At 35.7% G+C, this 18150-nt stretch overlaps 1 protein-coding gene across 1 annotated transcript; it reads right to left on the bottom strand.

Annotated features, from left to right (window-relative positions):
* Positions 1 to 207: 207 nt before the first annotated feature.
* Positions 208 to 17827, bottom strand: LOC134753031 (uncharacterized). Its single transcript, XM_063688792.1, has 5 exons — positions 17797 to 17827; positions 14010 to 14297; positions 1539 to 1654; positions 470 to 1095; positions 208 to 349 (listed from the first exon to the last, which is right to left on the bottom strand). The coding sequence occupies exons 1-5, from the start codon at positions 17825 to 17827 to the stop codon at positions 208 to 210; spliced, it is 1203 nt and encodes a 400-aa protein (XP_063544862.1).
* Between the last annotated feature and the right edge of the window lie 323 nt (positions 17828 to 18150).

Below are 18150 nucleotides of genomic sequence, written 5' to 3'. Positions count from 1 at the left end.
TATTACGTCATTACGACGTCGCTGACGTCATTTGACGTCATTTTGCTACCTGGGGGGGAGGGCATTATTAAGTGTAACCAAAGAACACGAATCAGCAAACATATTAGGTGCAATTTTACTTGTAAAATGCTACGATTTCAGCAGAATAATCAAATTTTATTTAACACAGTAAATTTTTATTAATATTTTTAATTTACTGATCGTAAATTAGTACGGGAGCGGTTTATGTGTGGTGACCTCGATTGTCTTGTGCTCAATCTTGTAGTTGAGGTTGCTGTGATTCAAAGCATAAGTAACTTCATTAATTTCAACATCTACCATCGAACAGATTAATTCGCTAGATATTTCACTGTAATTTAAATATGCGTATAACTTAGCGTTTTAATATAATGGGGGGCATGAATTGCACGGATCACACGGGCCACACGGAGGGTCGCATGGGCTCGGGCATGGATTGCTCGGTTCGCACGGACTCAGGTCGCTCGGGCTCTGGCATGGATTGCTCGGATCACACGGACTCGGGTATGGATTGCTCGGGTCGCACGGACTCGGGTACGGATTGCACGGGTCGCACGGACTCGGGAATGAGTTGCTCGGATCACAAGGACTCTGACTTGGGTTGCACGGACTTGGGCATGGATTGCTCGGGTCACTAGGACTCGTGCTTGGGTTGCACGTATCGCATGGGCTAAACGGGATAAAACGGTTACACGGATTATTTGTAAAACCGCTGATCGGCACACTGATTAGTGGAGGCTGAAGCATCGGTAGTCGCGGTACTCTAATAACAAATGGCGGCGGACGAATATCAGGAAGCTGTGGTGGATTAACCCTGATGGATTCTGGCTGTATTGCAGCAGGCCTAGGTGGTCGAACTACAATAGGTGGGGGGGATATTGGCGGTGGCTGTGGTGGTCTCACAGTGATTGGCGGTGGGGTGATTGCCGGTAGCCGTGGTGGTCGAACGACCACTGGCGGTGGGGTGACGGGGGGCTGGCGTGGTGGCCTGACTACGATCGGTGGCGGCTGAATCGGGCTTAACGATGACGGTTGCACGAGGATGGGTGGCAGCTGGATCACCACATTAGGTGATGGCTGTAAATAAACATTAATAGTTAGGATAGCTAAGAAACGTAAATTGCCCTAGGATAAGAAAAAATAACCAAGCCCTCCAGTGGCGGAGGCCGGATTAGAACCGTCGTCCAGCTAACGGGGCAAACACCCTGGACCTTGTTTTGTTAGGGTTCCGTATCCAAAGGGTAAAAACGGGACCCTATTACTAAGACTCCGCTGTCCGTCTGTCCGTCTGTCCATCTGTCCATCTGTCCATCTGTCCATCTGTTTGTCTGTCACCAGGCTGTATCTCATGGACCGTGATAACTAGACAGTTGAAATTTTCACAGATGATGTATTTCTGTTGCCGCTATAACAACAAATACTAAAAAGTACTTTTTTTTCTTTTGACACCTATTCCAATATATAATTTATATATGGTAATGTGACTTTAAGAAAAAAACAGAAATAAAAATATTTCTCACCTTTACAAAGAACGTGCCCCCTGGAACCCTCATGGCGCTGAAGCCCGCACTCTGCAGGGAACTGGGCACCTCGCTGCGGGGACTCGTCGCCCTTATGGGACCATCACCACACCTGGCTAACACAACAAAATACAATTACAAATATGGAGTTAATGAAATATTAGATACTTTATGAGAGACCTTTATAGTCTCTAAATGTCTAAAACAAAAAAAAGTATAAAACAAAAGAAAAAAACAGAAATCCTAAAATTGTTAGAGATGTAAAAGTCTAAAGGGGCCCACTGACTATCAGTCCGCCGGACGATATCGGCCTGTCAGTTAGAACAAAAATTTGACAGCTCCGAACAACTGACAGGCCGATATCGTCCGGCGGACTGATAGTCAGTGGGCCCCTTAAGTGTCACAAATAAAATATATGTAATACAAAAACGATCATCAAATTATCCTTAGAGATGTAAAGGGCCTCCAAGACTTGAATTCTTATATAAGTATGTAATTAAAAGACAAGAAATTAAATAATTAAAAGACAAACAGGCAAGGACCGTATGAAGTGTCTCACGTTAATGCCACTCAAAAGTAGTTACATACTTATAACATGTAGCCCATGTAATATTATCATTATTATCATAATATTACAAATACTCTAGGCACGTTATTCTATTCGCTATACCTACATAATTTTATTATGATACAAACTATTACATTTATAAGTAATTATTACTACTCGACGATATACTATTCTAATAGAAGCAGGTATGTAAGTATACTAAGGAATCAGAATAAATTACCTATGCCTCTCACTCACGTATCAAGATCCAAACCTGGAATTGCTATACAAACAAAGATTTCATTTTAGTCCTCAAAGCACGACTGCACCTATGATATGATACCGATCGTAGATGCAGTCGCTTCGCGAAATTATATTTGCCAAGCACCTCAACGTCCTGTTTAAGTAGAGGGTGGTTTTTTAACCATTGCCATGCTCTGAAAACTTTTGCTATGAAACATTCACCTAAAATGTACGCATTATTTCAGCTATTCAGGGGCTCAATATGAAAAAAAAAACAAGTGCGAGTCGGACTCGCGCACCGAGGGTTCCGTACTTTTTAGTATTTGTTGTTGTAGCGGCAACAGAAATACATCATCTGTGAAAATTTCAATTTTCTATCTATCACGGTTCATGAGAGACAGCCTGGTGACAGACGGACAGACGGACAGCGGAGTCTTAGTAATAGGGTCCAGTTTTTACCCTTTGGGTACGGAACCCTAACAAGGTGTTCAGTGTTATGAAGATCCCTAAATATTAATTGTACTTGGATTTATAGTACAAATCTTGAAGATTTTATAACAACCCGACCGATACAACCTTCAAAGAAAGAACGTACTCCCATTTTAAAGGCCGGCAACGCAGTTGGTGTTGCAGGTGTCTATCGGTCATTGTAATTCTTCCTATTTCATAAAAAAGTTGAGTTCAAGATGTCGACACTTTATACACAACAGGAATACAGACAGAAATTAGAAATAAACGAATGATATGGCGCGCCGCGCCGCGCGAAACTTGCGACGGAAGATATGGATGAATTAATGAATATTTTTATTTCGTGTAACACAGGACAGATATTTTTATTAGTAGAACTTACAAGCGGGGTTAGTAGGTACAGCGAACTTAAATTAAAACATAACAACACTGATGGGGGAATGCAATCGCTCACAGTGCGACAAGTAGGGAAAGTCAACCCTGTCCGCTATCATTCGTAGGATGCTGTTGGGACTGCCACGCACCCGGCGCACCAGGACCGAGATATGGCCGTGGTGCGATTTTTCACTTTTATCTCAATTACTCTGAAAATATACTTCCGTTTCAAATGTCGCTCATCAGATTCGTCGGCTATACCACTAGCTGTTTTAAGGGGCCCACTGACTGTCAGTCCGCCGGACGATATCGGCCTGTCAGTTGTTCGGAACTGTCAAATTTTTGTTCTAACTGACAGGCCGATATCGTCCGGCGGACTGATAGTCAGTGGGCTCCTTTATTATGCCCAAATTAGTGCTATAGTATGCAGGGTAACGATATACAATTGAAAACAAATGAAAATTAGACATGTTTTCGTTATATTTTTCTATCTAGCCAACTTTAACCTTTTAAGGTTTCGGTTAAAGTCTGCCGTTGTAAATATACTTAGTCTAATTTCCGTGTAAATATTTTCATGAAATTACATGGCAAATCGTGTAAAAATTCAATATAATAACTATAGCGGTAGCTACCTCTTAAGCTTTACACGTTTAACCATTTTTTGGGTTCCGTACCCAAAGGGTAAAAACGGGACCCTATTACTAAGACTCCGCTGTCCGTCTATCTGTCAGCAGGCTGTATCTCATGAACCGTGATAGCTAGACAGTTGAACTTTTAACAGATAATGTATTTCTGTTGCCGCTATAACAACAAATACTAAAAGTACGGAACCCTCGGTAGGCGAGTCCGACTCGCACTTGGCCGGTTTTTTATTATGGCTGATTTCTATTTCACGTGACTAAACATATATTATCTTTTCAGGTACGCTCTCATTCGAAACTTATTCATCGGTACTTAAGCACCTACTTGAGACATCGTTTCATGTAAGTAAATCACTAGACAAATATTGGATATCAATAAATTTACCATTCTCTACGATAATACAAGAAAATTTGTTAAAATTACGGCATAATTCATGGATTACGTTTTTCTCAATTACGATACACTTTGTAGACCGAAATATTTTTTCCCAGAAACGTAGTTTCTCTAAGTTTATAACGAATCGTTCAGGATACAGAAAAAGTTTCTAGGTAAATTTTGCAATACGTCGGCTGGAAATACGTTTGTGTCATATGTGTCCAATTTTGGACAATATCATTTTTTATAGATTTCTAAAATTTAATGTGACATATCCACATTTTACTATAGGATAATACCTATAACACTGTTAAGAGAAAATTATCACAAATTGTGACATACTCGCACCAAAAAGGATATAATAAGATAGAGCGGTACTGTATATATATATATTTTAGAATTGTCCAAATTAAAATATTATTAAGTAATACTAACTCATTTTAGTTGTAGTATCTTAGTTTTTTAGTATTTAGTATTAATAATTTTAGTTTTAATTTTTAGTTAAGAACTTACTAACAATGCTATGGACCTATGAGTTGTCTGAAAATAAACGAATTTTATTTATTTATTTATTTATTTATTATATATTTTTAATTTATATATTATATACATATTTATTTATTTAATATTTATTTAGTACTTTATATTTATGTATGCTAGTACATATTTATTTTATTGCATAATGCTATTGATGTATTTTAGTTATTCGTAGACGTTAATATTGTAGTTTTTCTTTTTAAATATTATTGTACGTTCTGTAAGTTTGTCTATCTATCTAATTCGAATTTTCCACTCATTTACTCTAAGGTTAGCTGGAAGAGATCCCTTATAGGGATAAGCTCGCCTTTGTACCTAAATTTATATGAATTTCATGTTAACAATTTTTGTTTTGTACAATAAAGTGATTTACTACTACTACTACTACTACTGTCATAGTAAATTTTGTAACCACTGTAAATTCACTACCATCTATCGACATAAGTTAAAACTTAAAATGAAGATTTATAAAAATACGTTAAAATATATTTAAATATGGATAAATGATTTTTTTATTTGCTTTTTTTATTTTTATATGATTTTGACCCATGTTCTTTCACTGATATGCGTTAAAATTATAAATAACAAACGAAATCGTGAACGCCCTTTATACGAGAGTAGGCCAAAACTAGTGGCGCCATCTGATCGAGAATCAAATTTTCGTGATTTTATATCTATCTTTGCTCGCACCTATCCAAAATTTTGTGTCATCTCATACATTGTACGTTTAACATTTACTCATCAAAAACGGATATGGCAATAATAAAAATGCCTTTATTTCATGATTACCACATGGTACCGTAAATAGTAAACATGTGCCTAAATGATAAATAAGTTCAATATTCCAAAAAGTAAAACTTTTTGAAAAATATTTTTTTCTGTTTCTTTTCACTCAAACTAACTGTAAGTGGCGTGTGGCACAAACGTATTCTCACCCGACGGTTAGCCACCTCTTAAAAGCATCCTGTATATCATTATAATATTATATATATATTCCTCGACCGTTATTCCCATTTACTTGGGGTCGGCCCTCCTTGTCCATCTTCTCCATTGCAAGCAAATCGAAATCGAACGAAATCGAAAACGAAATCGTGCTTTATAACGAGATACATTAGTTGTTATTTATAATATTATAACGAGATACATTATTTGTTATTTATAATATTATAACGAGATACATTAGTTGTTATTTATAATATTATAACGAGATACATTATTTGTTATTTATAATATTATAACGAGATACATTAGTTGTTATTTATAATATGTATTATAACGAGATACATTATTTGTTATTTATAATATTATAACGAGATACATTAGTTGTTATTTATAATATTATAACGAGATATATTAGTTGTTATTTATAATATTATAACGAGATATATTATTTGTTATTTATAATATTATAACGAGATACATTATTTGTTATTTATAATATTATAACGAGATACATTATTTGTTATTTATAATATTATAACGAGATACATTATTTGTTATTTATAAAATTATCATTATAATATTATAAATAACAAATAATGTATCTCGTTATGAAGCACGAATTCGTTTGTTCTTTTGGCTTGTTAGCTACGTAAATTAGTTCATGAGTTTGCATCGACTAATGAGCTCTGAAATTATGCAAGTTTACTTCGTATGCATTATAAAACGAGAATAATAATATAAATGCACAATGTTGAGATAAAAGGTTTCTCTCTTTTACATTCTCCAAGCTAACAAATATGGCAATTTTTGACCGAGCGTTAGCGAAGGTCTCCGTCTCAGAGGCAAAAAAGCTTCCTTATGTCCGGATATTCTCCTCTAAGTGTCGCAATTCTCAACCGATTCTCGTGAAATTATGTGAGCAGGTTCGATGATTTTTAATTTTTAATTTTAAGTTGCAAGGACCTTACTCTGATAGAAAGCCACATATACCTAGACATTTGATAAAAATTGCTCATCTTTCGTCCATTGTGTGAGCATATTCAAAAAATCCCAAAATGCTAAATCCTAAAACACATTTAAATTCTTAATACGATTTACATTCACATTATAATTAACAGGATTAAACGGAATTTTGACAGGCAAGTGTCATTCCCATTCTAATTTAACCCTTGTCAGAGTCATGTGAAATTATTAAATTTCCAGTGAAATTTATAAAAGACACCGGATTAGGTCGACGGACAGCCATTCTGAATTAAAGTCGCAATTAAAAAACAAATGAGTTACATTGGTTCTACAGTTACTTTTTAGGGTTCCGTGCCCAAAGGGTAAAAACGGGACCCTATTACTAAGACGCCGCCGTCTGTCTGTCCGTCTGTCTGTCCGTCATGAACCGTGATAGCTAGACAGTTGAAATTATCACAGATAATGTATTTCTGTTGCCGCTATAACAACAAATGCTAAACACAGAATAAAATAAATATTTAAGGGTCCCATACAACAAACGTGATTTTTTTGGCGTTTTTATAGATAATGGTCCGGAACCCTTCGTGCGCGAGTCCGACTCTCACTTGGCCGATTTCTTAAAGCTAAGCTGCATTCATGTAGGTAACCGCAGAATGGATATAATATTCACATCCACTAATTAGATAACATGTTTCAACAGTAGATACTGGTAAACTACAGACTATTACTTGTATCACGGTATATATAGGCACGAATATACATACTATCACTATACAGCTTGTATTTTTGATACGATAGAATATTTGTTTTAAGATTTCAAACACGCACATGTAATATTCATGAAATAAAACTATTAAAACGGATTATAACGCGTATATTGAATTGATAATACATCCCGACGTTTCGTTTTCATAGTTTTATTTCATGAGTAACTATCGCGGTAACCGAAGACAATATTACAATGTAATATTGTAACTGAATAAAATGATGATGATGATATAATTGGGTACATAATATATTTATTTATATATGTATGTATGCATGTTTGCATGTAGGTATAATATTGCTAATATTTTTATATGTGTACGTGTATAAAAAGAATATTGTTTAGAATAACTTGATTTGTGTTTCATATTTCCTTTCGTTGTCTACAATCCTGTACTAACTACAAGTTTCTGTTTGACCCAATGGTTGCCTGAAAGGGAATGCCTTAAGGCATTAAGTCCGCCATTTGTACAAATTTATGTCATGCAATCAAGTTTAAATAAATATTCTACGAGTCGTTAGTTTAGGCCCTAATGAATTAACTTACATAATGTTTTATTTAAAAATATACTTTTATTTTCCTCACAAAATAATTCAGCACGCAATAAAGATCACTACTTTGCTTTTTATTCGAAACATTGCACTTACTGACGCGATGTCACAATTGTTACAAAATTAACTAACCTCTTTTAATGGACCCGGGTATGTCCTTAAACTACGTCCAAAAGAGAGGTATGGGCACTGTGAATGACATCTCGCTTTGTGTGGTAGGGCACAGGACAGCGGATGTCATTCCAGATCTAGAGCAGAGCCCAACTGGGGGGTACCTCCACCTTACAGAAAACCGCAGCCAAATAACACTAGACCCTACTAATAGTGTTGTGTTCCTGCCGGTGAGTAAGGTTGCCAGAGCTCGAGGGAGAGGAGTGTTAGCTCAACGAGGGACGCGCATGTAACTCCTCTGGAGTTGCAGGCGTACATAGGCTACGGAGAATGATTAACATCAGGCGGGCTGTATGCTTGTTTGCCACCGACGTAGTATAAAAAAAAACCAAAAAAACTCGGCCCAAGCCCTCCTACAACTACACCTACAACTCATCTGGGCAGCTCTACTGTGCTTCGTGCTGTACTTTCAAAAACAAATTTGGATTTGCTAGTCACGCTCGCGCCCATGCGCGTAATAGTTAATAAAATCCCTTTTAGAAATAATAATATTAATAATATACAAATAAAACGCTTGTCGGGATATCGCTGTCGACGGATACGTCTGGGAGGACATCACCATCATAAAAAAAAATTAGGGCAAACATCTTTTACAATTATTTTATAGCACTAAACCGAGCTTTCGTTTCATTTTGTGATTGTTTTAAAATACACGCTGTATTATATGTATTAATTGTGATAATAAGAAACCTACCCCTTATATAATTTTACGGTTAGGTTAACTGTAAGAGATCCCTCTTAGGGATAAGTTCGCCTTTTTACTAATTTTATCTGATGTAACCATGATTCCTTTCTTTTTTGTACAATAAAGTGTTTACTTACTTCTTACTTACTGTTTGACTTACATATTTATAATATTGTATTTGGTTACCGCGATAGCTACTCATGAAATAAAACTATGAAAACGGATTATATCGCGTATATTGAATTTATAATACATCACGACGACCCCTCCCCTTCCGTCCTACAATTAAAGTTTATAGTCTATGATGGTTCATTATTTTTTGTATGTGGGTATTTTTGCACTATGTAACTACAGTTTCCTGTATATATATATATACGCATATATATATATATATATATATATATATATCTTTACTTGAAAAATTGTAGTGTATAAGTAGCCTTATGAACCGATTTTGCATGTACAACCAGCCTTAAAGTTTATAGTCTATGATTGTTCATTATTTTTAGTATGTGGGTATTTTTGCACTTTGTAATTTTTCCTCAGTCACCCGTTGACCACGAACGCTGTAAAGGGTTCGAAACGTCCGGATGTATAAATTCAATATACGCGATATAATCCGTTTTCATAGTTTTATTTACATATTCATGCTAATTAGTCATATGACGAGAGCTGGAGACGCCACATGTTTTTCTTATGATATAGGAGGCAAACGACCAGACATATCGCCTGATGGTAAGCGGTTACCATCACCCATGGACACCCGCAACACCAGAGTGGTTACCGCCTTTAAGTTGGCAATAGCTTCTTGGTCATATCGGTCCGAAAATACCGCAATCGATAATTTATGTAGACAGATCTGTCACTCCTTTCGAAAGTTATACATGTTTCCTGTAACAGGAGCAATAAATTAAACTGCGGTGTCAGCATGGTTGCATTTTTATCACCTGTCACTATGCTTGTCACTTTCGCACTTACATACTTGTTAGAACGTGACAGCCGACAGCCGGGCTAGCACATGATTGGCGCGAGAGTATCTCGCCTCGACATAGACTACCCGTCCCCCTTTAATTCATACAGTTAGTAAAAGACGGGATACTGTCGCGTCAATCATGTGCTCGGCCTACTGGGTATGGTGCTGGGTAAGCCCGCTGGAGGCTGTATCTACGCCTCAAACTGACCAACATTTGTTCAGCAACTTTTGAAAATTATGATATTTTCAGATTATACCATTTTCATAATAACTAAATATATTATTTTCAAAGTATGTTGCCATCTGTGTGTTTGACGTTGCTTGTCACGTTGTCACCCTTTACACGTAACAAATTTTGCAATACATTGCGTCTTATAATAAACTTTAACGTGTTATGAAAATCAAAATTATTTTTTAAAGTTGCTGAACAAATGTTGGTCAGTTTGAGGAGTACAGCCTACAGCTTAATTTAATGCTCCTGTTACAGGAAACACCCGGTATAAGGTATTGATTTATTCTCTTTATGTATTCTTTTTCTTACGTTAGGTTTTTTATAATATGCATATAAAAGTAAAATATAAAAACACTTACAAAACAATACAAAATACATATAAACAAATTATAAAAAACCTAACCTAGGGTGCCGCCAGCAGCGGGGCAGGGCCCAAGCTGCCGGTGGTCAGGGCCGCAGAGAGAGGAACCGGCGGACTATTCGCGCCGTGTCCAAGATCACCGCCTTCTGCTTCTGACCCTTGATCCAACCACCCAGCGAGAGTCTCTCAAGGTGTTGGTTGAGACTCTTCGCTATGAGACCGTTCGCTGAAACGACTATCGGGACAATGATCGTCGAATCAACATCTCACATGGCGGTTATCTCGTGAGAGTCGTGAGCCAAGTCTAGGTACTTACTGGACTTGTCCTTCTCGGCTTTCACGAGATTCTCATCATGGGGGATGGTGATGTCGACGAGCACGGCCCGGCGCTGCGATCGATCTATTATCACAATGTCAGATTGATTGATTGATTATTATGTATTATTTTGTCACGTCTATGCTATATCATTCATTCAATTTAAAAATATATATAAAAGTACGGAAATCAATTTTTTTACATGCAGATACGTTTGCGAGCGATACTCCAAATTTTATATTAAAGGAAAAAATGGAAAAAGTTACACTTCCGGCAGGATTTGAACCCGCAACCTCCGCAATCCGTGCGTTGCTCTTAAACAATTGAGCTACGGAAGCCTACTTCAACCTTGCAAATCTTTCCATTCCTTCCCTTATGTACACACGCCTTTGGGGTGGCGTAAAGCGACATCTACCGTAAGACGATTACATCTTTAAAAAAAAATTCTTCTTCTATAAAACCTCTAAACCTCTCTCTTTCTTCTTCATCTTTTATAAAAGTACGGATTTATAAAACAAACTAATATTTTAGAGTGAATCTTAGCTTCTTATATTCAAACAGAAAGTCCTAAAATAACCGATTTAAATATCGCTACTTAATTTTTCAGACTTCAGGGTAAATAGGATTGCTTCGAGCTTATGCAAAGTAAAGCCTAGAGGGATCTATGAAATATTCTTAATACTTTATTATTTAAGTCTTTCTTTACATTAATATTCAATAGAAAATGCCCCTGGGCTCATATTTTAAATAGGTATTTCAAGTTAGATACATTTTAAAGACTTTATTAGTCTTTAATTACGTCGACAGTTCGACACATTTTAAGCAGTAAATCTCTAGCCGCCCAAAAGCCTTTTAAAAGTTATCACGTTCCATTGTATTTTGAACTAATTTAAATCTTCATTTTGGCAAGTCAAAATAGCATTTATCTTGACAAGTAAATATTTGTGGGCGTCAAGAGGATAAAACAGAGATTATATAGATTCCAGCTGTCTTTTGTTTTAAAACAAATAATAGTTATTTGTTTAACAAGGGAGCAAAGTTGTTGTTTAACTGTTCGCGCTAATATTGATACCCGAGCAAGCGAAAGATTCCAAAATTGAACTACGAGTGTAGCGAGTGATTAGAAAAGTGGAATCTGGAGCGTTGCGAGGGTTTCAAGGCACGAGGATTAAACAAATTTTGCCACCGAGTGACACACAACCTTTTTCACCACACCAACGCGAGGGAGATACAAACGAACTGTAAAACATTAAAGAAAATGAAACCAAATGAAATGAGCATTATTAAATATTTATCGTTCAAAATCAAAATTTAAAATTCAATTATATCAGCCAACATGAGCAACCGACACAAAATTTGCATCAGATTACTTTGCCTCACACGTGGATAAATTGCAACTTTCTTATCAGTTTTTGAAGTACAATTTTTTTTAACTTCCAAATAGGAAAAAAATAATGGTACCATTCGATTCCTTACATTTTTTTTAAAGAACACACAGCAACAATATACATAAACGCAATATTTCACCGACAAAAATTGCAATTTCCTTGTTTTCCATACATCGAAACGGCTTCTAAGCAACAGCGACGTTACATGCTGACGTCACGATGTATTGTCATTTTGTTAGAAGCGTTTCGTCAGTAAAGTGCGGGTGTCAGACTTTGACCATCATTTGTGACTTTTGTATTGCTTTAAGACAATCGGTCCCATACAGACATTTGATCCTGAAAACAAACCTGATCGACTGACACCATTAAAACAATTTGTTAAATACCCTATCAATCAATCAATCAATCAATCAATCAATCATTTATTTGCACATAAAACATAGTATATAATGCATGCAAATACACTTATAAGACACATTACTCTACCAGTAATGTCGAAATTAATTACACAATCTCAAAGGAAATACATTACAAAAAAAAATATATATATATATATATATATGGTCAAAATAATAATACTATTAGATTATATGTATATTATATGTCAGTCAATTCATATTCGCATCAATGTCAGATATTAATATTAATCTAAAGCTCTAGCAAAATATTCTTTGATGGAATAATAGGGCTTACTAATAAAATATTGTTTCAGTTTTATTTCAAATGTTTTTAGATCCTGGCATTCCTTTATATCTTTATCTAATTTATTATACACCCTTACTGCGGTGTTGTGTAAACTCTTGTCAAAATATCTAAAATTACTTTTAATTACTAACATGTTATCCTTAATTCTAAAATTCCTACGAACATTCTGTCTGGCTGTTATAAATTGGTCTTTATTTTTAAAAACATATAGGCATATAGAGTAAAGGTAGAGAGAAATAGCAGTTAAAATGTTATGCTCTACAAATATATGTCTATGCGTGTCAGGTACACCAGAACATCCTACAAGAAACCGTAGAGCTTTTTTCTGTTTTATGAGGACATCTTGTATATTTATGCCATTACCCCAGACTTCTATGCAATACCTCATAATACTCTCAAAATATGCATAATAAACCATTTTTAGAGTCTCACTATCTGCACAACTGGATAGGCTTTTTAAAGCATAACAAGCACTGGCCAGCCGGTTGGAGACTTTTTCAGTTTGTTTGTGCCATCTTAAAAATGGGTCTAATTCGACACCTAGAAATGTAATGCAGTCTGATTTTGTAATAGGAATGTTACAAATAGGATCTGGGCTATTAAACCCACGACGAAACATCATATAAAAACTTTTATCACAGTTCATTTTTAAACAGTTTGCCGAGAACCACTGACACAAATCCGACCAGCATTTCTGCATTTTCATATTTAATTCATGTTCAGTGTGAGCTTTAATAATGATGCTGGTATCGTCAGCATAAAGATACGGCGTTCCAGTGGTAATACAGTGTGGTAAATCATTAATGAATATAATAAAAAGTAGAGGGCCTAACACAGATCCTTGTGGAACGCCGTATTTTATGATAGTTTCATCCGATTGAATTATACTCTGAGCTTTTCCGATCTCAACATACTGGGAACGTTTAGTGAGGTAAGAATTAAACAGATTCCAAGCTGTACCACGTACACCGTATGATTCCAGTTTTGTGAGGAGTATTTCGTGATCAACACAATCAAATGCCTTGGTAAGATCACAGAATACCCCTCCACAGTAGTACCCGCCATTAAGTGCCAGCACTAATGAGTAGTTTTATTTAAGTTTGTTGCTTAATTCAGTTTTAATTTATTTTATATTGTATGTTGTATTTTTGAGTGGTTGTTTATATTTGTAAATATATTTTTTGATTCAATAGAACTTAAATGTTTTTAGAAAATAATGTTCAATACTTACTTGGTGTAGGTCCGCTCCACAGCGGATAGGTGGGCCCATATGGATTGCCCGGGTTGCTCGGGTTATACGGGTTGCCCGGGTTATACGGGCAAGGTGACTGGTTGCCCAGGTTATACGGGCAAGGTGACGGAGAAGGATCGTAAGGGCAAGGCGACGGGCTAGGATCGTACGGGCAAGGCTGGGACGGGCAAGCCGGGCAAGAATTGCACGGGCATGGTGGTTGTCCCGACGCCTCGCATGGGCACTGGGGTTGCGGGGTTGGTAGAGCGTATGTTGACGCTATTAGAGCTGCAAAATAGTTATACGGTATAGTTATGACAGATATAGATATTCATTTGTAATATTTTAAATGTAACAAGTTATTGAACAGTATTTCTAGAGGTCACATTTAGGCCACGAACGTTGCTGAGTGAGTGATGTCAATTTAATGGGCTAGACTGAGGAGAAAATAGACACCCTAATTTAAATACGGATAATTGTGTCTTAATGCTGTGTTCATATTATGGATGGTATAGAAAGGATCGCAATCTCTTATGGCAGAATTGTTATAAAAGTGACCGCGTTAAGCTTTAAATAATAGTTCCTAATCTCTCCGGTGGCGCTAGTTAGGCTCTGGGACATGAGTATAACATGAACCATATAAGGCAACAAATAACCCGACCAAATTACGTAGGTTGTTTTTGGTAGTATTTCGGTGTATGGTGGCGCCGCCCAATTACTGTTTTTGATGGACACTTTTCATACATAGAGATTTGGCTCCTTTATACAGTCTCCATGGTTCATATATTTGTATTAAATATTTTTATACTCAAAATAGCTGCTATACTTACATGTCAGCCTGTCTTTATTTCTATTTATAGATATCGAATGGAATCTTAATTGTTTAATAAGGTTGTATGTATACATAATACAAATTATTTTATAATATACGACTTTTAATATGTTACGCATAGCCAGTTGACGAAAGATTATTAATATTTTGATTTTGACACAAAGTAATTTACTTCCTATTTTCATTTGCATACTAATTTTCATTCACTCCCAAACCTACCGGTTCGTCTTGAGAGCGCGACGAGATTGCGGAGTGTAGTTCATATTTTTTTGTTATAAACTATCTTGTAACACTTTAAAGTTAAAGTCTCGCGTTTTGTACACATATTGAATGATATTTAATCATGGCTGACCTCATGAAATAAAACTATGAAAACGGATTATATCGCGTATATTGAATTTATAATACATCCCGACGTTTCGAACTCTTTACAGCGTTCGTGGTCAACGGGTGACTGAGGAAAAATTACAAAATGCAAAAATACCCACATACTAAAATAATGAACAATCATAGACTACAAACTTTAAGGCTGGTTGTACATGCAAAATCGGTTCATAAGGCTAGTTATACACTATAATTATTTTTCAAGTAAAGATATATATATATACGCGATAAAAAACTATGCCGGCTCCAACCCTACACCACGGACCCGAGAAGATTTAATTCCCTCCTAAATTGTAGGAGGGTATCCCAATATGGGACCGGCAACAAACTCGGCGGGACACATCTTTTCAAAACATCAGAATGTCCAGCATCATCCAACACTACGGTCTCACAGTCTATGTCTCGCTTGCTCCTTTATCAGGTGGACTACAGGATCCCAAGCTGGTGGTAGAGAAAAGCCATCTTCCCTATTAAAGTTTGGATATTTCTTAATCTCAATGGCCTCGGTTATATCTTTACTTGAAAAATAATTATAGTGTATAACTAGCCTTATGAACCGATTTTGCATGTACAACCAGCCTTAAAGTTTGTAGTCTATGATTGTTCATTATTTTAGTATGTGGGTATTTTTGCATTTTGTAATTTTTCCTCAGTCACCCGTTGACCACGAACGCTGTAAAGAGTTCGAAACGTCGGGATGTATTATAAATTCAATATACGCGATATAATCCGTTTTCATAGTTTTATTTCATGAGTAACTATCGCGGTAACCGAAGACAATATCATGGCTGACCTATTAATATCATTAAACTATCTTGTGTCTTAGATACGTCATACTGTCGTTATTGAAAAACATATGTGACATTTTCAACCAAAAGGTACCACATTGTCGCTAGTCGATAAGTTTGATTTCAAATTGACCACACAATAAGTACCATTTTGGTTGAGAATGGCACATATCTACTCATTATTATTCACAACGGCGGGACTTAATCGCATAAAATCGGAGGAGGTAAATTTAAAACTTATTTTACGCGATTCACGGGCAAATTCGAACAATGATCTGGATATCCACTAGATATGAAACTGAAACGATAACGAGATATTTAAAAAGTCATGTCAAATTTGACATTTCCGCGATTCCGAATGTCCTCTTGAACGATCGCTTTAAGATTTGCTTAAGATATTACTTAGACATCTAATGGATATCTAATGGATATCCCAAAACGTCACAATTATTCCAGCGTGAAATGTAAATTGGTTTCTCGAATCGAACTGCAAAAGGTAACTAGTATCTATTAGATCTCGTATTGTTCTCGTATCTAGTAATGACCACGATGAGTAAAAACCGTGAAAGTTTAAATCAATTTTTACTCGATTAAGTCCCGTCGTTGTAAATAATAATGAGTAAAAATCGTGAAAGTTTAAATCAGAGTTTAAATCAGTGTCTAACATATCTACTGACAGAAAACCCTTATACATAGGTATATAAATTTCCGCCAGTACAAAAATTTGTTTTCCCCTCACTAGCTCGGAAAGTTGCCTTTTAACCTTCAAAACAAGCGGGGAAAAACGCGTTTTATCCACTAGTGGGGAAAGTAATTTGACCTTGGATGGAGCGTGTTTAAGTAGCTTGACAGGATAACAAAACGTAAAACGCTCATGATAATGGCTCGTTCGATATTAATTATCATTAAATAAATGGTTTGAGAATCTAATAAAAAATATCAAATTTAGCTTTATTTAATGATTTTAAGTCATAAACCTTAAAATTCCATAAGAACCGTTTGTTTTTTTTATAATGATGTTAAATATAATTCTGAACGCACAAGTTGAGTCGATGCAATTTCAAAACGCATCGTTGACATTTCATACGTCAGAAATGTCAACATTGTCAACAAATTTTTTACTTAAAAACTTTTCTCACCGACTCGACTCCGTAAAAATACACAACTTCCAGAGTTTTCTGTTATAATATCGTAAAAAAAATGAGTGATTCCAGTGATGAAGATGATCTAATGCCTGTGGATGTTGCACTTTCCTCGCTATAGTGAGGGGAAAAGTTTTGTGTTACACACGGGTGCAAATGTATTTTACTTCTCGTGTGTTGAAGCACTCGCTACGCTCAGGATTCTATTTTAGAACTCGCTTCGCTCGTGGTTCAACTATAGAATCCTTTCGCTTGCACGTGTTTCAATTCTACACTCGCGGGTAAAATACAACTTTGCACCCTTGTATAACAAATAACTATTCTGCAATTAAGAGCAAATGAACAAATAATATAATATATTACTCTGCTACTATTACTATTTTGATAGTTTACTATTGTAAAATTAAGTTAAATTAATGCATGTCACGTTTGTGGTTTCAAATTCGCATTGTTTAGTTCTTTAGCACTAGATCTAGAGATAGTTTAATTGAATTGTACAAACAAGTCTTGTCTGAGCAACCATAATTATTTAATTTCAGTAGTGGAAACTGTTTTGGCTTATGTATGTATTTAAGTGTAATCTATATGTGTCATTTTTCGCTGTTTGTTTCCTATTATCAATAAATAAAAAATTAACTTACCTAATATACCCAGAGCCTTAGATCGCCCCATATTTTGCCCGTAACTGTCATCAAATCCATCTTATCCCATTATATATTCCCCATATTTGTTTAAAATCATAATTATCATCGCTATTGGATTTTAAATTGTGTCTTTCAACGTCGATGGAGCGTTACGGTAAATTTGATGCGCGTGAATTAATTTTGTCAATGTTTTATTACCATGCATCCAAAAACGTATGTTTTATTACACACGTTTTTGGATGCATGGTTGTGTAATGAAATTAGCGCTGTATATTTTGGAACGAATCAATTACTTCATAAAATTTCATTAAAAATCCTATAGTAGCAGTAGTAATAACCTCTTTATTGTAC

This window comes from Cydia strobilella, chromosome 26, assembly GCF_947568885.1.
Source record: "Cydia strobilella chromosome 26, ilCydStro3.1, whole genome shotgun sequence".
In the NCBI taxonomy this organism is placed as follows: Eukaryota; Metazoa; Arthropoda; class Insecta; order Lepidoptera; family Tortricidae; genus Cydia; species Cydia strobilella.
Note: the sequence above shows the minus strand (reverse complement) of the source record. Positions and strands in the feature narration are given on the sequence as shown.